Below are 22,528 nucleotides of genomic sequence, written 5' to 3' on the forward strand. Positions count from 1 at the left end.
AAAGGAAACAATAACTCCATTTGCATGCTTTTGGAAAATGCAACAGTGATTGTAACATATAGTCTATAGATTTTGTACACAACAAAGCAACGCACTGTTTCTCTGTGGCATGCAATTAGTGCAACGCGATCGCTGTGGTGGTTTTAATGCACACAGTTTGGAAAAGTGAATGTGCCTCAAACATTGTGCCTGATAGGACTAACAGGAACTAGTGTAGCATGATTTAAAATACTCTAAAAGATGCCAGCTATGTGTCATTGTTTGTACTGCAACACTGCCACTGTCACACTGAATTATTTACAAGTCAGCAAAGGCATTTTAGCCATTAGAAATTCACAAAGTAATGGCAACAATTGGCTTTGCTGAGAAAGTAAAGAGCAATTGACTTCTGAGTTCTTGCTCTAGTAGAAACATTTTTTTTTAAGTATAACTATTAAACGAATAAAAACCAACAAGTGTTTATAGCATGCATCATATGTAGAAGTGGGCACACTGACATGGAGATGTACTGTAATGCTTTTTAGGCAGCATTAGAAGAGAGATTTCAGAAGACGGTTAACGGGAAATGATGACTACATGCACTTAAATGTGTTTCAAACACCAGCACCTATCTGAAATCTAATTTTAATACAAAAGACTCCAATAAATGCAATGTCTGGTAAAGCCTATGACTTAAATGTATGTTGAGACTCTGAGTTATTTATTGAGTTAATTTCTGAGGCAATAGGCTGTAATGATATTGCATTGAATTGAATTACATCGTGAGGTTTTCCTGGCCCCAGTGGACAAATACGAATTGTACATTAAAGTTCAAAATTCACAAAGGTAATATTTATCATTGCATTCTGCTGAGCTGTAGGTCTTTCTGTTATTGAATCCACCCCCTGAATATAAGCAGTTTTCACTGTACTAAGCTTATTTCTGCTATTCTGTCTGTCACTTATCTGGAGGGTATAATTTACTGAAGTGAAATACTCCATCACAGTTTAGATGACGTGGGCAGTCTTAGCATCAATAGTATTGACAGGGTATATGTACCCTTATCGTAGTCTGACAGATGAGAACAGGTACTAGGAAAGGGCCAAGGATGTTTATCTTCCCAAAAGAGAGCACAAGATGAGATTGAGAGAGTGAAGGAGAGAGCTTGATTTAGAAATGGTTCATACCTACTGCAGGTGCAATGTTGCCGCACATTTATTTGTTGAATGGAGTCTTGGTCCAGCTGCCATATACTGATCTCTCCCATTTGTCCCTTCTGTGTGGTGAAGTCCTATTATGTTGTGGGAAGCTGCCAAAAGCAGTGTGGAAGGACCCATTTATAAGAAATGAGACAAAACATCCCGTCTCCTCTTAGCTGTGCACAATATGGACATTTTAAAGCTCTTGCAAATTATCCAACAGCTAATACATAAAAAGAAGTCCACTGTGTTCCAAAGCCATCAATGACTAATTCAGCAGCAGAGCATTTCAGTCCGTGCCCTTCATATAGTAATCAGTGTGCTGACGGAGTTGAGTTTGATCCAAGTAGAAGTTTGAATGTAAACATATGGTGGGTTTAAATTATTATTTAAAGCTTGAATATTCAATAGAATATTCAAGCTGTGGTATTTTCTTTGTGGAAAATTTGTTAAATCAATAATTCATTAAAATCTGTTTTAATTACATTCAAGTTAATAGTGAAATGTCATGATTTTGATATTCAGAATAAATAGATGTGCGCTTATTATCAAAACAGCAAAAAGCATTGTAGCACCTTAATACTCTGACAAATAATCCCAGATTAATATAAAATCTCCCAGCATAAATGAAGATAAAGCATTTTATTCTGAATCTTGTATTACAAGCTGTCTCAATTAGATCAGAGTTACACCACTGTCACTGTAGGGAAGAGTTGCGTTGACAACACGCAGCATTTATCTCAGTGTTGATTCCCTCCTTTGTATCCTAGGATCGGGCTCTGAGTCAGAGCAAACTAAATGAGACTGTCTTATTTAGGCTGTGAAATCACTGAGACAGGCCCAATTTATGCAATATTCACCAAGGCAGTGGTGTGGTGTTTTGTTTCATCCCTTCATATTACATTGGTAAAATGAGGGCGAGACACTGATGACATCCCGTTTTCGTGGGAAAACAGATTGCAGTGTCTTTTTTCAGTCTGGTGTCTTGATGATAATTTTCTCGCTCCATGGCCCATCTGCACAAAACTGAACTGGTCGGATGAGGCGAGGACTTGAGCAGAAAAATGCCATGTGCTTTTGCTGATCAGGGAGGAATGTATTTTACTGTGATGAGAGGTTTATCAAGTTTTTAAAGATATGCAGCTTTGATTAAAAGTGTTTAAAAATTCATACACCTACTGAATTCATTGTCCATCGATCAACCATATCGTTACTGATAGAAGAAAATGATGAATTCTCCACCGTGGCCATGATAGATTACTGAATCTCTCTTTCCAAATACAGTAACTTCTGCTTCCCCATTTGAGCTGTTACTTTGTAGCATCATGTGCCTTAATTTGTAGTTTATAAATTCTTCCAATTAGTTAAAGTAAATGTTAATCAACTATGTGAATTTAGAGCATTTTGCATGTGTTATTCTGGAAAAGTGAGGTTTTTTATATGACACATGAATAAGAGTGCTGTTGTATGCTGATTCTGGTTGTCAGATAGCTTGCAGGAAATGAAGGATGGCCTCTGTCGACTTCAGGGGGAACATTTAAGAGTCATTATTCCACCATTATCATCCTTGCCAATGACTATAGAGTACTCCTCCCTCCTGTCAGTTGGCTGTCTGCTGTATAATGGGCCTGGGGTGTCCATTACGAAGCCAAAATGGCTGAAGACACTTTAGCCACAGCCTGCTAAAAGCACCTGAAACACAGAGGTTAGGGGAGGTGACTCTGTCCTGATCCTATAGCACAAATGAAGGTGACGATTCCAGTTCACTGCATGACAGCTGATGGAACATTAGGTAAATAATTACACTATACATGAAGCACAAAATACAAATTTATAATCAGTCAATAAATTGCACGTTTAACATTTTGGGGATGATTATGTTTGCTCAGATGCGATGATAAAATAAAATTCCCAGTTCTAACCTGGCTCAGTACTTGTATTTCAGGTACACAGTGTGAAACATTAAAATGAAAGGTTCTCATTTTAATTCCATGTCACTCAGTCCTCGGGATTCACCTTTCACTGATATCCTAAAATCAGCCAGTGCTTTCCTTGTAAAGCTCTGCTTTTGAGCTTTGAATCTCACACTTAAAATAAAAATAAAGGTGTTCAGATTAGGTTAAAATATACCAGATACTAAAGTTTTTGTTATGTTTGCTCCTTTTTGTTTTGTTTTTTTTTTATTATAATTTTCTTCTGTTCTGCCTTACATTAGAAAAGTCATTTGTGCAACCAGTCGTTTATTTATACTGCAGTTTATTATGCTACTGCTTAATACTCGCAGAAATGTGTTTTATTACCCATAAACCCTTGGAATGTTATACTTCCTGCCCTTGCCTTCATTTTAAAAAATGGCTGTCCCTTGGTAATCAATGAAATGTGCAAACTATGCATTTCTTCTTTTCTGTATTCACCAAAATCTGAAATGGACAGTCCCAAACTCATCATTTCAACTTAGAATTCATATACCCGGTATGTTCTGTCAATGGACAAACTGATCCAGGTCTATTACAAGTATCTTAATGGCACAGGAAGCTGGAATTCAAACCAATATTACACCCTTCCCAACTCTGTAAAGTTTGTAGTGAGTAGGCTGCACCTGAGAGTGAAACTTGTTAAAAGAGAATCGGTAACTCTTGGGAGCAGACTGTTTCCAGTGTGTAGTTCAATACATATTGTTGTTGCCAACAGACACATTTAGATGTTGTATCCAAGTTGAAGCATGTACTAGATTTGATCACTGCTGCTGGCATGACTTGGGCAACATAAAGGTATTTCATGGTGCCCTACAGAAAATTTGCCAAATGCCCTTTTGCACACCTTGGCTTGCATGTATGACTGTCTGTCTGTCTCTCCCACTCATGTACAAACTGTAAGACACTTCCTGGCCTGAGGAACATTTTCTTGAATTCCCCTGAGCATTCATGCAAAAAGCTACAAATAATCTCTCCACTACTCCCGCACCCCTTTCCTAATTCTCTCACATTTCTATTCTTATTCTTTTTTTCTTGTTTTACTTAAACCACTACAACCACGAATACAGTGCATGCCCGTCTACCTGAGATGCCCGATATTCCTTCATTCAGTCTCCTATTTAGTATGTTACTTAGTTTCCTCATACTTCCTCTAGTCGTGATTTAGAGTGCACTAATGTAGTCATGTGCATGCAGTCAGCAGATGAAATCGCCATTTGTCACATTAATAGTCCAGCTCTTCTGCCATACTTTCTCACACACACATCCACAGTCCTCTCCCACTATGTCTCCATTCAGTATCATCTCGCCTCACCACTTCTTCTCAGACCCTTATTCTCATTTATTTTCATCACAAAAACCTTTCTCTTTTTTTCACTTTTGCACGAAGGTTTTAATATCACATCTTACTTTCATGTTTATGATATGTTTGTGTACTTATTATGAAGGGGTTTGAATGATATAATTTGGTATTAGACCGCATCATTTTTCCTTTGTGCCAGATTCTGTAGACACTGAAGTAGACCATATAATTAGGAAGTATTATTAAATTCAGTGAGAGAACATTTAATTGCTGTTTTGTACATTATGCTCAGCTGTTTGTGCAATTATAAAAGCCCTGCTGTGCGAGAGACAGTGAGTTGAATTTTAAAAGTAGCATTTGTCATAGACTGTCCCATGTCACATGCAAAATTCGACAATCCCTGTAGTAGATGATTATGCAGCATATAACAGAGAGAGCTTGAAATTAAATGCAAATTCAATATTCTTCATTTAAGCTGTTTTGCATTTGTATTCCTATCACTTTCTCTTTTGTGGTGATTGTGTTTTTCTCTGTTTTGCATCTCATAACCAAAGGGAAAACGGGAGCATACTCCGGGGGAAGGGTTAGGTCAACATTAAAGGGCTAACACTTTTTCATCTTAGAAACATGACAGGAATATAAGATGAGAAACTGATACGGGGTCAGAATGAGTCTTAGGGCTTGTGAAAATAGCATAATGCAATACATTTACACAGGTTTAGCAAATTTGATGCAAATATAACAATAATTTAATAATAATAAAAATAAATAAATATTTTTTTATCTGTAAGAAGGTTCAATAAGTACTAAGTTTTCAAAAAAATATAATTTTCTACCAATAATTTCATGGTTCACACTTTAAAGGGTTAAATGTAATCAGTTATTTGAAGATATAAAAGTATCTCGTTGAGTACCTCATCTTTGAAAGATGTGTCATTTTGTTCCGCTAGATGTGGTGACCTTCCCTAAGAGGATCAAAAATAGATTCCCCCCCCCAAAATTGCACGTGTAAATAGAGATGTAGGGACTTTAAAACCACCACAGACATTACAAGCATGTGTCTGCAGTCCTAATCCCTGCTTGTTTACAGATTTTCACCACCATTACACATAAAACCAAGAGAAAGAGTGAAGGATATGTAGGACCATATCAAGCTGGGACTCACATGAGGCATCATTACATCTTAAAATATTCCTGATTTTAATTCATGCCAGATTCTTCCCACTTAGCCACCTCTTCTGTTTTGATAAGAACCCCACAGTCTCAGGTAGCTCTCTGCTGTTTTCAAGTAGCAGTTTCCGTTAGCAAGCGCTTTCCCTTTTTGTCTGTGGACAAGGATTAGAAGATACACTCACTCATCAACCTCATCTTCCACTGAATCTCTCAGCTACACATTATATTATAACTTTAGGGCAAACCTCCAACTTTTAGTGATCATTTCTCAACTAAGGGTCAGAAATAATCTTAAGTAGGATATAGCATCTTATTTTTTTTTTTAAGACCAAGTGGAAAAAAATATGTTATTTTAAAATTAAATCCATGTCGGAATTGATTATGTTTTCATATCTTATTCCTTTTCTTCTTCTAATCTAATTTTCCCAATAAAATGTTTCTCAGTGCTTTGCCCTTAATTTCTTCCTGTGTTCTTTCTTTGCGTATTCACAAAGTCTGTTTTGTTTTGTTTTTTGTCTTCTGTCCAGCATGCGAGCTGATGAACCAAGGGATCCTCGCGCTGGTTACATCTACAGGCTGTGCAGCTGCAAGTGCCCTGCAGTCTCTGACAGATGCAATGCACATCCCCCACCTCTTCATTCAAAGAAATGGGGATGGCGCACCCCGTACTGCCTGTCAGCTCAACCCGAGCCCAGACGGAGAGAGCTACACACTGGCTGCACGGCCACCTGTTCGAATCAGCGACGTCCTGCTCACTCTTGTATCTGAACTGCACTGGCAGAAGTTCATCATCTTTTACGAGAGCGACTACGGTGAGTTGGGAAAAACGAGAGCACCTTAACAACAAATATATCTCATAAACATGACATTTGTATGTAAGATGGTTTCACTGCTTTCATTTAAATGTAAATATCCTATAACTATCTTCTGAGATGAAGATCAGGCTGCTGCTGCAGTAAAGCCGTATTAACGCTGAGAATTCATGTGCCTAAAAGAATAGACCAAGTGAGAAGTAAGCTGAAGGAACATCATCACTCCCACACAATCACATACTGTACTTCCCGCTGTTAAAAAATAAATCAAAAGTTCAGGAGGGAAAAAAAAAATAACGACATCTCACTGCTGCATTCAGTTTTAGCAGTATTGTCATGAAGAAACAAGTATGAGCTTAATTGGCTCATTTGTGGTGCAGTCATCTGTGAGGATGTGTCCCAACAGTACTTTATATATTCTCAAATGTTCTTCATTTCTATTTAATTATTTTCACTATGAGTTCCCTGTGAACCAGACCTTTTGTGACCCACATTTGGGCAATTCACTGTGGATCAAGGAGTGATTGGCAAGGCAGTGGAAGGGTAGGAGAATGAAGTGGGCATATAAAGCCTTTTGCTGCATTGCCATTCATCAGATGAGACTTTGTCTCTGCTGGCTAATCTTTTTAGTTCTGGGAAGAGTGGAGTCCAGAAGGCAGTATAAATCTGTTTTATTTTTCCAGTACTGAAAACAACTGAGCTAAAGTTGATATAGTGTATAGTAAAGCAAGCCATCAGAATACCGGGGCCCCAGGCAAGTTCCCAACTGTAACTTGGTCACTATGTGTTTGACATGTTGGCTTACATTTACAAAGCTCTGTCCTTGGATTTCTTTCTGTCATTGCTACTCTTTGCAGAAATGCACTCTCAGCATTGAGTTGGATCAATGAAAGTCCACTACAGAAGGAAACCTGTCTGTGCTTCATTTTGACAAGCTGCCTTGCTTTTCTTTCTGACTAGCTGTCTATCTGACTAACTAGCTCTCTATATGTCTGTCTCATGGGGTCAGCATGTGTCTGACCATCTGTTTTGCTATAGATCTTTCTTTATCACTGGCTCGCTGCCTATCTGTGGTAACCAGTGCTAACTGTCCTTTTTATAATGAGCTTGACTGCCTGCCATGTGTTTTGTTAGCTATATAGAGTGGATAGCTTAAAATCTCTGACTAACTGTCTGTCTTTCTATCCAGCAAAGCCATTGTTTGTGTGTCTCAATTCCAATCATCATACTTTAATAGATTCATGTGCAGTTTGGGAAATGTTAAGGCTTTATTTTGTCCTTGTTCACTACACATATCCTAGTCAGCATAATGTACTATAAATTTAGTTAGAGGTAACCTAAAGCGGCGTTCAAATAATTATTGCCATTAAAAGGAAAGAGACAATGGTTAGAAAAGTAGTGCCACATATCATGCTGGCTTTTCTGTTGATAAGCAAACAAAAGTAAACAGAAAGAAAAATCCCAATCAGATTCTTACTTGCCTGTGGTTTTCTTTGAAACAGTGCAAATTCTCCTAAGTACAGTTTGTTTGGGTTTATTTGTTTTTTTTGTTCTTTGTTAGTAAGTTGTTCTAAACACCCTGGAAAACTTTCCATAGTCCTTTTGTGGATTCAGGCTGTCTCAGTTGCTTCTGTCTCTACATGTAATCTGGGACTGACTCAGTGATGTTCATATCAGGGCTCTTTGGAGGCCATGCCATCTGTTGCAGGACACTGTCCATCCAGTCACTAAAGATAGGTTTTTAGCACTGGCTGGTTACTTGGTCTCTTTCTCCTGCTGCAGAAAAACATTTAGGACCAGTCAGACACGTCACATATGGTGTTGTGTGGTGGATAAAAATCAGAACATTCAAAATAACTCAGAATTTTGCACATTGCGGTATGCATATCACATGAAGAAGACTTGGCTCATCAAGAAGCTGTTCTAACAAAGTAGCCTTTTTTAAGTCTGCTAAATTAGACACTACAAAGTCAGCACCACTGACATGTGTGCTTGTGTTACACTATTTAGCTCTGAACTCATTTAATTAAGGAATGTAGCGGCTAATTATGATCCTCATCACAGAACAGTCCAAATACCTGTGGTGTCTGCTTTAAAGCAGTGCAACAGTGACTGACACAACTGTCTGCAAAGAAAAGTGCTGTCTGTTAATCTGTCTAGGCTTTCAGTGAATGTCGAGCTCTTACATATGTTGATTTGAGTTACATTTCTGTGGGAATTCTGGGATACTTTTTTTGCACTGGTACCAATAGAATAATAAATTAAAGAAGATATTTTTTATGAAATTAAGAAGCCAGAAAATGTATAAAATTATCAAAATATTGACATATAAAACAAGAACTACTGACAGTGGATGCTGAGAGGTTGGTTTTCATAGGTATATTTTAGCCAATATCAAAGTTTAGCCCTTTCAGCTAAACTTGTTGATTAGGACTTTTTCCATTTCTAAAGTTAATAAGACACTGTGACACTATTATGCCCTTAGGATGTGTTATGAGTATTTACAGCTACATCGAGTCAACATCTATGTATTTTCTTAAGCTGCAATGTGCTTTTGTCCAGTACATCTTTTAATTAAAGTGACGTACAGATATATGTGTACATATATGTATGTACTAGCGATTTTAACATTAATATTGTTAATATTGTTAAAACCGCCCACCCCCCACGCACAGGGTGATCTACGCTAAGTTGCTAATGGAGATTTACCACGTTATTGCGGTTATGGCATTAACGTCATTTATATACATATACAATATATATATATATATATATATATATATATATATATATATATATATATATATATATATATACATATATACGTACACATATATGTATACATTGTGGTCTGAAAAAAAGGTTAAATAGACTTGAACATCAACTATTCTACAAACTTTTTAATAATATTGCTTCGTGTCCATATTCAGTCATGTTCATATGTTTATTTGGCTGATTTACTCAGTACCTTATCCCAATCAAAAAGCAGTCAGTGTGAAATGTGCAATGTAGTGATAGTTGAATTTGCTTAACTAATCATAATCTGGGCAAACAGTGAAAAGTAAAAAGCTAAAACATTTAATTAGACGTCACCGGTCCACTGCATTTACTTGATTCAGCCAGTGGACTAAAATGCTCATGATAAATACTGATTTATGTTTAGGTTTGAAAATGTTTCACTTTCTGAAAGACTCTCTGTAGGCAGAAAAGTCAGACACTTTCTCTGAACTTTGACTGAGTTATCAAATGATTTTTATTATTAAATGATATAGAAAAGGTTAGTAAAGGCATAAACCTGGAGTTGAACTACAAGGTGACAGATGGTTGTTAGTGCTGTTAGTAAAGGAACTACATTTCATCTTATTTATTATATATATATATATATTTTTGCCTCTTATACCGGGCTGTATTACATAACACTTTCGTTTCATGACAGCAGTGTGAAATTCTGTCAGATCAGTGATGGAACTGCAAAAATGAAATATAGAAACTCCTCACAGCACAGGAGCTCAGATCACATTATCAGTGTTGGCTTCTCTCTTTTTAACAGTGTGAATATATATATATATATATATATATATATATATATATATATATAAAACAAACTCCCCGCTCACCCCTGTGGGCAGTCAATCCTTCAAGCTCGGGTCCTCTACCAGAGGCCTGGGAGCTTGAGGGTCCTGCGCAGTATCTTAGCTGTTCCCAGGACTGCGCTCTTCTGGACAGAGATCTCTGATGTTGTTCCCGGGATCTGCTGGAGACAATCGCCTAGCTTGGGAGTCACCGCACCTAGTGCTCCGATTACCACTGTCACCTTCACCCTCCACATCTTCTCTGAGCTCTTGGTATTTCTCCAGCTTCTCGTGTTCCTTCTTCCTGATATTGCTGTCATTCGGAACCGCTACATCGATCACTACGGCCGTCTTCTTCTGTTTGTCTACCACCACTATGTCCGGTTGGTTAGCCACCACCATTTTGTCCGTCTGTATCTGGAAGTCCCACAGGATCTTAGCTCGGTCATTCTCCACCACCCTTGGGGGCATCTCCCATTTTGACCCCAGGACTTCCAGGTTATACTCGGCACAGATGTTCCTGTACACTATGCCGGCCACTTGGTTATGGCGTTCCATGTATGCCTTGCCTGCTAGCATCTTACACCCTGCTGTTATGTGCTGGATTGTCTCTGGGGCATCTTTACACAGCCTGCACCTGGGGTCTTGCCTGGTGTGATAGACCCCAGCCTCTATGGATCTTGTGCTCAGAGCTTGTTCCTGTGCTGCCATGATTAGTGCCTCCATGCTGTCTTTCAGTCCAGCTTTGTCCAGCCACTGGTAGGATTTCTGGGTATCAGCCACCTGAATTGTGAGACTAACACCTTACTCTACATTAGAAGTGTACGGGGTGAGATTTGTGCTTTATTACAGCTTAAACAAGTGGCTTCCCTGACCTCAGGGGTAAAATATATAGCTCAGTGTAATGAAGCGTGTCAGGGGAGCCAATTCATTCCAGTCTCCACCAATGCATCAGTTGCATAAAAAGCACATTATGTAAACAACTTCTACAGCTTCACCTCTTCTGGTTACATTTGTCATTGTACATTTTCTACGTATAATTTGATTCTCAGTTCTGAGAGACCATATTCCATAATTTCTTTCATAAATAACAGAGATAACCTGCTTATACTTCTATAGCTCTAAGAGAAGCTGGACAACACTGTTTTACAGCTGTGAAACATCCTTGTGGTTTTGGCTTTTGTGCCGTCAGATAAATAGAAGAAAGCAAAATTATATGATAATCCTATAACAGCTTATTGCTACCCAACAGATCCTTTCAGCTTTGCTCTTGTTGTTTTTCTTCTTTTTCTTCTTTCTTTAGTCTAATTTTTGTGTTTTTCATTCAGGAGCAGTTTTTATATCTTATGCTGTTTTGTTTCTTTCAGCCTGCCCTACTTTTGCTGATTTAAGTCATGCTCTCTGACAAAACAGAAGGGTATCTGATACTTCAGCTTTTTTTCTTTTCTTTTTTTTTGTGAGAAGGGCCAAACAGATCCAGTTCATGTAAAGGCCATGAAAATTAATCTCTTCCACTGAAAAACAAACTTTTTGATAGCAAAGCGAGACTTTGCCATCAAGGACTGTGCAGCCTTTTGTGCGTTCTTTTCAAACCGACTACATTCAAAATGAAACTTTCATACAAAGATGACTGCCCCTGCTGACTTTTTATATATTAATTTAACTAAAGTTATGTGTCTCAGTAGTCTAGTGGTTTACACATTCACGTAACAAGCAAAAGCTTCCCAGTTTAAAACTAGGAAGGAATACAAGTCCCTTTGGGGTTATTTAGAGCATCCCACGTAAAACCTGGGGTGCTAACTGCTGTGGTGTCCTCTTGTGAATAAAGGAGCAGCTGAAGGTAGCTTTCTTTTTCACTAAATTTGCAGTTATGGGTTGAATTTTTGCCCTGACTTTAAATTTTCCATTGTAAACATACCTGTTTATTTTTAGACACCATTAAGCAGAAAGCAAAAAACTGAATAAGTCAATCATGCTATGCTTAGGTGATAATCTATCTTAACATGCCTACCTACCACACACCTGCTCAATAAGCTACTTAAAAGATGTGATTACTAAATGGTAGCTTTTTACTGCTCAAACACAAATTGGATTAATATTGTGTGAGAGTGTGTGTCTGTGTGTGTGTGAGAGAGAGAAAGCTGACTTACACTTGCATTACAAGTATTAAGAGGACAGTCATTAACAGCAAATATTCAAGACTTTAGCCACCAGGACTTCATGGTATAGGTGTGCAGACTATGACATCATCATCAGGTTTGCTGATTTTATATCTGCCACACCTTTGACAAAATGGCCATGAACATAAAATAAAGATCATGGTTGTTCCATTATTTTACGTTTAGTGACCACTTTTAATGAGAGAAAGAGTAGCAATAGATTGCATTTTTGCATTTCTTTTTTGCCCCTCTCACACACTGCACACCCTTTATCTCGGTAACAAATCATGAGAACAACACTGTGCGTGTGCAGACGTCACAGGTTCTGCCACTTGTGCAACAGAGTAGATCCACAGAGTAGTGTGAGAAAGGGGAAAACCTCACACTTGTGGCACAGTACTGACAACAGTTTAGCCAAGAAGTCAATGCATTTGTTCTTTTAAAAAGAAAATCACTAAATCTAACAGCAAGATCACTAATTTGGCAAAGCCGAGGTGAACGGAGGTGAGCCTGCACTTGGTCAGGAATGCTTCTTTAGAGGGACACTCAAGCTGAAATTACATTTCTAAGAATCTAAAAATTGAATATCTAAATCTCAAAATTCAATCCAATCCAACTAATGAATATCTGTCTAGCTGAATTTTCTGGTCCTGCTCTAGCACTACCATGAATAAGGACTTAAAAATGAGGGAAAGGAGAACTACCTCATTTGTGATGCCGTCATTTTTGGCTTAAAGTCAAATGTCTTCACCTTATTTGACTGTAGTTTTGTAACAATCATGGCATATATGATTTCCAGAGTTACTGAAGGTTTAGGCACACTTTTGTAATAGCACTACAAGGTTTAAATTTGTGGATTTGAGTGAAACATTTCAGCATTTGTACTCATATTCATGTCTTTCTTGTGATGAGTTGTAAAATAAAAAGGTTCCAAAAGGCCAGAAAATGCCACAAAAATAACTCTGCTTAAGCCTTTCATGGGGGGAAAGAGATTTTTCTAAACCTTAAGTATCATTTTAAAGGTTTGTGATGTGTTATGTGTATGCCTCTGTGTATGCCATTTAGGGTGTGTTTTACACAATAGCTACTCATAACTGAGTGTATCCTAAAGGAAGCCAAGTATTGATTCTGTGGGGGTGGAAGGACAGTGGGAAGACTATCTGCAAATAAAAGCTTCTTAGAAATTATCTTGTCCTTTTATTATAACAAGAAGAGCATAATAGACAACTGAGTCAAGATTATAGGAAATCTAAAAGAAGGGTTGATTTTTCAGGATGCTCCTTGGCAGGTCTGTCAGAGTTATCTGCACTTAGTAATGACTGTGGAGCAGCTACATCTGTCTCTGTCCTCCCTGTGGTGACCATATCGCTGTTAAAGAAGGAGCGAATTAGCCTGGTATTAGGTGTAAGATTGATTAGGCTGCTTTTGGTCCCAAGTAGGGGGTGGTTCCTATGTAAAACATGCATTTATAACACAGAGAGAGTCTGGACATAGACAAACACAAAGGGTATTTCCCGTGGAGTTTTTAGCAAGCCTGCAGCACATCATAGGAAACGTATGGAAGACTTCTACGTCATGTCCTTTTTTAATGCATGTCTTATTGTGTTGCCTGATTTCATCTCTATTAATACTACATTTACACCACAAGGTCTTTAACACTGCCAGCTAACATAACAGCTAATTTCACAGGGAGTAAAAGTACATATGACCTCCATTTATTGGCTCTAATAAGAGTAGAGAGTGATTTAAAAAATAAATTAAAGTGGAAAAGTAATAGAAGATAATACAGAGAATATTTAAATAATAATAGACAATAGAGTGTATACGCGCTTACTGGTCATTTCATAAGGTATAGCTGCTCAGCTTCTCATTAATACAAAGAAGTCAATCACTTCGCAGCAACTCCGTTGAGACGTGTAGACATGTTAAACATCAGTAGGGGAAGAAAGAAAGAGATACTCTGAACATGTCGTGGTTGTTAGTGTCAGGCAGGGTGGTCGGAGTATGTCAGAAACTGTTAATTTAATTTAATTGGATATTCCCACAGGGCAATCTCTAGAGTTTGCTGAGAATGGTCCAAAAAGAGAGAATAACCAGTGATCAGCAGTTCTATAGATGTAAATACCTTTCTGATGGCAGATGTCAGAGGAGAATGGCAGACTGGGGGAAGGTGATTGGATGGCAACAATAAATCAAATAAACACTTGTTACAACCAAAGTACGCAGAAGAGCATCTCTGAACACACAACATGTCAACAGATGGACTGCAGCAGGAGATGAACACATCAGATATCCTTCGTGTCTGCAAAAAAACTAAAACTGGGGCTACAGTTTGTACAAGCTCCAAAACTGGACAAAAGACGATTGGAGAAATGTTGCCTGGCCTTATGTGTCTCAATTTCTGTGGTAACATTTTAATAGTAGAGCCAGAATTTGGCATGCATAGATAGATAGAGTATTAAGAGTATTTCCAGTACCTCATTGAATCTATGACATGAAGAATTAAGGCAGTTCTGAAGGCAAAAGACAGTCCAGTCCAACACTAGCATGGTGTAACTACAGAGGTGTCCAGTGACAGTACATAGCAGTAAAGGAATACTTTTACATGTTTAAAGCTCCCAAAGTACCAATAATAAAAAACAGAAGAAAAACATAGGGAGCAGAAAATGTAAAAACATTATTTGTGGTTATTTCTCAGTTATTCGCATAAATAGCAGCTGCTGATTTCTAATTGACATCAACTAAAGAAATCATACATGGTCAGACATTAATATTTTCCTTAAAAATATGCTTTATTTTCCCAGTTATTAATTGATAATCATGATTTGTTTAGCCAGTAAGTTAAAGTTCGGGATAATAATAAGTTGGGCCTCTGACAAAAAAAACAAAAACTAATTTAATCCTTGTATATTGTGCAAATACTGATTTTTCACTTTTTATTTATCAAGCCTTGCTATTCTGTGTTATTATTCCAGTTGTTGCATTTTGATCTTTCTCCATTCTAAGTACACAAAGCTGTATAATCCCAAAAGCAAAATGCATGTAGGGTGATTGATTGTATCACTCTTAGACACATGTGATGGTGATGTAAGCCAGAAATGCACTCACTGTTCAGTATTTGAGTCCATTCACAGAGTCCGGGCTGAGGTAATAATCATTCCAAGGCTGTATGTCCATTTCAGTCTTCCCCGTCCACTTCCTATTTAGACCAGACTCTTCATATTAGAACTGTATTAATGATTGTGCTTCCATTCCTCTTTTTTTTTTTACTGTCAAAACAAAGTGATGCAACATGTTCTTACTCATACAAAGAATGACAGCAAACAGGGGTTTTCAGAAAGTGCACAATAAAAAGGCAAATATATCAGAACCAAACATTAAATAAGCTTAAGTGTAAATATCAAATTAAAACAGAAAATACAAAAACAGATTTATATGAAAGATTTGCATCACAAATTCATAGAGATTCAGCAGGTATGTTTAGTCTGCAGCCCAGTTCATTAAATTGTGTAGGATTGTTTTTATTATTATAGTTTCCAAGATGTCCCATTAATAATTGTACTGATCATGTACTGATCACTGTCTTCTTACAGCAACAAACAAACCTTTCAATGCACATGCTTATGTTATTCAGAGAAAATAGGACTAAATGTTGTTTTTTAAAGGAATCTATGCCCTTTTTTCAGAACTTGCTTAGATTTAACTGCTATCAGACGCAGTGCACAGTGGTAAGTGGGTGGTATGGTGGTGCAAAAGGTTGCACTGTTGCCTTAGTTCAAACCTTCTGGCCACCTCAGACCTTCCTCCCACAGTCCAAAGTCATCCATATTACAGTAGGTTAACTGATGATTTTAAACTGGCTGTAGGTGTGAATGGGAAAGTGAATATCTGCCTGTTTCTCTACTTTAGCCCTATGATAGACCCATCTATCCCATCGAGGGTGTATCCCGCTTCTTACCCATTATCAGCTGGGATGAGCTCCAGCCCCTCCACAACCTTGAATTGGATAAAGGGATGGATGGGCAGTGCTTCAGAATGAAACCATGATTAACAGATTTACTGCTGTATAGATATGGCAGTAAATCTGGATATCATAGAAAATATATCTTTTCAGTCAGAGAATGAATAAAGACAAATTCAGCTTAAAGCACTTAAATATAGACCCAGGAAGAAGAATGTGAAGAGAATGTCCCATTCTCTCGCTCTCCCTTTCTGCCTCGCTCCCTTTCTCTCTGTGTAGCTGTAATTGCTGTGCATAACACTCAGTGTCTGAAACATTACAAATTTGCAAAAAAAAAATCTGTATTGCATATAATTAACTGACGTTATTGTTGCAAGAATAACACTGATTACTTAAACAGACTCATCTCAATTTTGAGTAAACATAAGCTGGTAGCATAGCCATTTCTCAAGCTTTTCCGCTTGAATTGGAGCGCAGCTTGACGGCTCAGTAAAAACCTCTGAGCCCTTTGATCATGATGTGCTCATTTCAGCATTGCTTCAATCCAAAAGGGAGTCCCGCTTTAGTTTCAATGTAAGTTAGAGCTGAAATGAATGTTAGAGCATTTTCATGGGGCCTTTCTTAGTCTCTCTCAATCTATCTTTTCCAACTGCTCTAAAAAAAGATTCATACCATTATTAAAAAAGATATGTGAGGGCCAGACAGAAAACAAGAGTAGTTGGTAAGTTTCCAGAGTAAAAATGGGGGGGGGGGGGACTGATAAAGGGAGTCTGCGCAAGGGTCAAGTTTTGATATCTAAAACTTTCAGTTGCAGATTTGTGTTCAGAAATTACGCTTGGGTAAACATGTCCAAAAATCAGACCTTTAATTCCACGTTAATCCTCTTTTCTGCTGCTGTATCCATGGCTGACACGGTTTCCCCGTGGAAACATTTGCTATGGGTTTGAATGTTGACTTTGAAGTCCAATTTTTCTATCAGTTCATAGAATAGTTATCGCATGGTAGCTTTCCCTTTGCTCTTCATGGGATTATAAACCTTTTTTTTGTATTTTTTTATTTTTGTTTTGTTACAGCATGTTACAAGTTTTCAGACAACAGTTTATCTTCCTGTTATGGAGTGTTGACCAGTTCCTCCAGATCTTTTGTGGTATTGATGAAATCTGCATTGCGTTAATCCGGCATTTGTTGATTAAAGATCTGCAGAATTCCATCTCATTCATAAATGTAAAATATACATTTTTGTTCAGACTCTCTTTTAGATTTTGAAATTGGATTATGATACAAAATATTCCCCACATCTCAGAAATCTCAAGTCAGTAGAGTTAACAAAGCTCTTGGAATGACTAATAAAAAGCATCCATAATAATTTGTCTCCTTATCGAGTGACTTCAGTTTAGAGAAATTCTACCCATTTATACTCTCTTTGTAGCATATATTAGTTAGAGGCCTCTGTTAGAGATCTGATCGCTTTTGCGAGTAGATACATTTAAGCAGGGGCTTAGCATCAAAGTATTACTATTCATTTTAAATCAATACAGGTAATCTTACAGCACAAATACCCTCATTAGCCTGTATTTTGGTTCATTTTCCCAAACAATGTAGTGATGATAAATATGATGCCACTTATGAAACATCTTCTAACAGTAAAATAATAACTATAATATATACCGTCTGTCTAAAACACAGTACATGGAATAATAACGAGTGGTGGTGGCTAATCAGGGGTTAAAATATGACTATCTGCCCTCCTCTTTCTCTTGGTCTCACACTGTAATTATACCACTACACAAAACAAAATATATGTTTAACTGCATATGACAAGATCCTTGTTGGATGAAATGTGTAAAATTTACAGCCTTCCTGTGTCAATTTGACAGTTTTCAGATGCAAACCTGTCCAGCAAATGTAGATATTGGTGCACAATGGTGGTCGATTACGAATATGTTTTGGTCTTGTCAGCAATATCAGAGGTGCAGGTTCTCATAAAATTGAGAAACTCACTGATAGAATAATAGCAATCATTCCCGGGCGATCGTGGCTCAAGAGTTGGGTAATCGGTAGGTTGCCGGTTCGAACCCTGGCTCAGACAGTCTCGGTCGTTGTGTCCTTGGGCAAGACACCTCACCTGGTGATGGCCAGAGGGGCCGATGGCGCGATATGGCAGCCTCGCCTCTGTCAGTCTGCCCCAGGGCAGCTGTGGCTACAACTGTAGCTTGCCTTCACCAGTGTGTGAATGTGAGAGTGAATGAATAGTGGTATTGTAAAGCGCTTTGAGGGGTCCTGAAAAGCGCTATATAAATCCAATCCATTATTATTATTATTATTACCTGGAATTATCCATAATTGCTGATTGTCTCATCAGCAACACATGCAGTGAATGCAAAGTTAAAGTCAGTGTTAGTCAGTTACTGCAGCTGGGTATTGCATATAGAGATATCTAATTACTTCATGTAGCCAAATGAATTGTAAGGGTCGAGTTGTGAAACCATGATTAGGTTTGTATGCAAAGAAAATGGGACAAAAAAAAGAAAGTGTGCGGTTTCAAGTGAAAGAGTTTTCAAAGAATGCTTCTCTGTAAGTTTAGGGATGCCTCAAAATGATGAATGATTTAATTTCCTCTTTTGTTCTGCCCTTTGAACATTCTGAGGAGAATCCACGAGCAACTGTGATTATTTATGTTAACCCTCAAAATAGACTTCACTGCAGCAATTTTAGGAAAAAAAACCTTTCCATCTAATTCTTATGATTTGTCTCATTTGGTACATATTTCCGCTGCAGTTTGCCTCAAGATATAGACTAAGAAACAGGGTCGATATACTAAGATGTTGCATCTGTGCTCAGGATAGATTTTCTTTTTTGTTTTTTGGGGGGTTTTTGGGGGGGGGGGGTTGGCCTAATTTCTGATTTTGGCCCTCAGTAGCAAAAATATAAACAAAAATGGGTACAATGGGTTCTGTGAATTTCTTCAGCCTCATTTACATTTGTGCATATGCCCCTGTATTTTGTCCATTCTGAGTACTAAAGCACTAGAGCACTCGATGACTCATCAAACCTTCACTGATGCAACAGTAGGAACCTAATCATGCACGCACACAGACACACACTGGACACAGAAAGAGGTCTGGCCCCAGCGATTTCGCCCAACCTCTCTTTAACAATGCAGCATGACTTGGCACATGCTGGGCAGCTGCTCCCCCCTGTGACTGCTGGGATTGGTGTGCTTATTGTGAACTCACTGCTGCACATCACCTCTGATTTGTATGTGCAATGCAGGCATTTTAAAGTGCTTTCCTTTATAGCGAACATAGACACACACAAAGATCTCTGGGGACCGCAACACCTGCCTGCAGTTTCATATCCTGTAAACCCCACGAAACAGACAGACAGGAGTGCTTGTTGTGTTTTGTCACGCTTTAGATCAGGAGCAAAGAAAGAAACCTGCCTTTAAGCCTTTTGGAATGAAGCCTGAGAATATACTCTGTGTGTGCAGAGGTTGAAAGTGCAGCTTGTGATTAAATGTTCCTCGAATATAGCACCACATAAGACAGCAACTCTCAAAGTGTTTTTTCTTCCTCTCTTTTTGTTTGTGTTTTTGCATTTTCACCCATATCATATTTTCATACCATCTTTTGTCTACCATCAGATATCCGAGGTTTGCAAACCTTTATGGACCAGGCGTCTCGGCTGGGTCTAGATGTTTCCTTGCAGAGGGTGGACCGGAACGTTAGTCGGGTATTTAGTGACCTCTTCAACACGATGCGCACTGAGGAACTCAACCGGTACCGGGACACTTTACGGAGGGCCGTGTTGCTCATGAGCCCTCGAGGTGCACAGGTGTTCGTCCACCAGGTAGGCTGTGTTATTGACTCTTGTTTTGCTTTGTTTTTCAATAATGGATGCAACAACAAAGTGTTGTAGTCAAACACCAAGAGGAAAAACAAATGCTGCATAGAGATAATGATCCATAAAAAGAAAAGCATTTCCTGACACCCTTAATCTGAAGCAAATGAAAAAAAGTACACTAGTAGTGAGGGAAATAATTAATTGAGCCCCTGCTGAATTTTAAGTTTGTGCACTTAGAAAGGAAAAAAACAATCTCTAATTTTTATAGGTGTTTTATTTTAATGAAGGTAGACAGAATATCACCCAAAAATCCAAAAAAAGCACATTAATAAAACTACAAAAATTGATTTGCATGTCATTGAGTGAAATAAATATTTGATCCCATACCCAGCCAGAATTCTGGCTCCCACAGAGTGGACATGACATTATATTGACAATACAGATACTCCTAAAGTATACATCGCATCCATTCCATCCGCTCCACCACCATGGGCATGACCAAAGAGCTCTAATACGGAGAAGATTGTAGACCTGCACAAGGCTGGAATAGGCTACAAGATCATCAGCAAGAAGCTTGGTGAGAAGGTGACGGTTGACAAAGAACACCATCTCCACAGTCAAGCACAGAGGTGCAAGCATTATGCTTTGGCTTGTTTTTCTGCTAAGGCAACATAATTACTTTACCACATTGAGCAGCCAATAGATGAGCCCTTGAACTAAAAAATCATGGACAAGAACCCCTTTTTCCTCAAAATCCATGCATCCTGGATGGGTCTTTCAACATGGCAATGACCCAAAACATACCACCAAGGCAACAAAGTGGATAAACAAGACTGGCTATAGAAGAAGTGCAATGAGGTTGTGGAATCTCCAGACCTCAGTCCTACAGAAGATCTGTGGAGGCAGCTGAAACTTTGAGTTGTCAATCAAGAGCCAAGAAATTTAAAGGATTTAGAGAGTTTCTGTAAGAAGTTGTAGGCCAAAATCAACACTTAGATGTGTTGACCAACTACAAGAAACGTCTTACTGTTGTACTTGGCAACACGGATTTCTCCATCAAGTACCCTTGTTGGAAAGTACAACAGTACTTGTCAAGCAAAACATGACTTGGTAGGCCAAATATAGATGATTGTGACTGTTGGTATTCCATTGAAAGATGGTCTCTAGGACTTTAAAAGCCACTCAAGAAAACATAGAATGCTGTAAATAATTACACAATATAACCAGCATTTCTACAATAAAACAATAATAAACAACAATTTGTTCCTTAATGCTGAAAAGATCAACAGTTCAGATAAAATAAGCTGTGTGTATCCACAGAGGATTCTCTCTCAACTCATTCTGGGTCATAGTATCCCAATTTGGAAGCTCTTAGTAACACCACCACTATTTGCTCCTTCTAGATCATATTTGCTTATTAGAGATGGATGCGTAAAACAGAAGGCAATATATCTAACTCAGCAGACATCTTTTCTGCCTTTAATCTCACCTCAGTAAGTCCAAAGTTCATTAGTTAATTAGCTGGCCATTCCTCAAAACAGTTTTAAAAACATAAACTGCTGCATGAAAATAAACAAGTTTTCCTGCGTTCTCTCTGTTAAAGGGTGTCTGAAGTGAAAGGCGTCCTTTAATTATTTGTTGGGAGTTTTGTCAAAGCGTGTTGAAAGATTATGTAATGTACTGCATAAGCATGTTTGAAGAATGGGCTTGTGTGGCACTGGAATTGCTGGACACAGTGAAGAAATATGGCAAAATAAAACTGAGTTGAATGGCTTATTCTGGCCAGCAAAGGCATCGAGGTCTGACACTCAATCTTCTGCTCTTCTGGCAAGGACAGATACACGCTGATAAAGATTTTTCCAGAAGATTTCAAACAGACTTGAAAAGGTTTGACCTCGAAGGGTACAAAAGGAAAAGGGACATTAAAATATGGTTGCAGATAAAGAAATTATGCCAGTTACACAATAGAAAAATCTTTTTGTTTGAGTTTATCTTACCTGTAGCATCCATCTGTCTGGTAAATACAAGATTAAAGAAGGTAATGGTTTATTAAGTCCATTATATTTGCTTAGTGGAAATTTCCTTTAATGATATTTGACGTGAACATAAGACAAGTTATGGTATTACTATAGTCCACAAAACTAATCCATGGAAAGTAATTACTTAGGCATTGCAGAGATTTAATACTAATAGATTGGGCGGTAGTGATAACTATTTTCAGCTGAGCCTTTATTTATTCTTGTTTTCGGAACACTATGGAAGGCGCTATTTTCACTTGGTACGAATGTTTCATATTGTGAAAGATTTAAATGTTAAACTATTAAATGCTACGGTTGAGCTGTGGGAAATGAAAACAGGCCATGCTGATGTAGTGATTGGCTTTACAAAAGCAAAACCTAAAATTAGTCCATATTTGTCTTTTTATTGCCATTGTAGCTCAGTGCATTTTCAGCGTGCTGGATGATAGGAAAGACATGTTATGATACTTGTGTTTGTAATGTAATTGTGTACATATACTTCGTGTGTCGTCAAAGGTTTTACCCTGACAGGACTT

At 38.0% G+C, this 22,528-nt stretch overlaps 1 protein-coding gene across 5 annotated transcripts in view; it reads left to right on the top strand.

Annotated features, from left to right (window-relative positions):
* grid1a (glutamate receptor, ionotropic, delta 1a) overlaps positions 1–22,528 on the top strand; it is a 299,124-nt gene that overhangs the window by 189,439 nt on the left and 87,157 nt on the right. For all 5 annotated transcript variants that reach the window (XM_085427703.1, XM_085427702.1, XM_085427706.1 and 2 more), the window contains exons 3-4: positions 6,155–6,439; positions 19,775–19,980. In XM_085427703.1, coding sequence (XP_085283829.1) covers positions 6,155–6,439; positions 19,775–19,980 — 491 coding nt within the window. The remainder of the gene's footprint in view (positions 1–6,154; positions 6,440–19,774; positions 19,981–22,528) is intronic.

The sequence above is a fragment of the Rhamphochromis longiceps genome, linkage group LG13 (assembly GCF_057381845.1).
Source record: "Rhamphochromis longiceps isolate RC_006_pf linkage group LG13, R_longiceps_female_GT1.1, whole genome shotgun sequence".
Lineage (NCBI taxonomy): Eukaryota > Metazoa > Chordata > Actinopteri > Cichliformes > Cichlidae > Rhamphochromis > Rhamphochromis longiceps.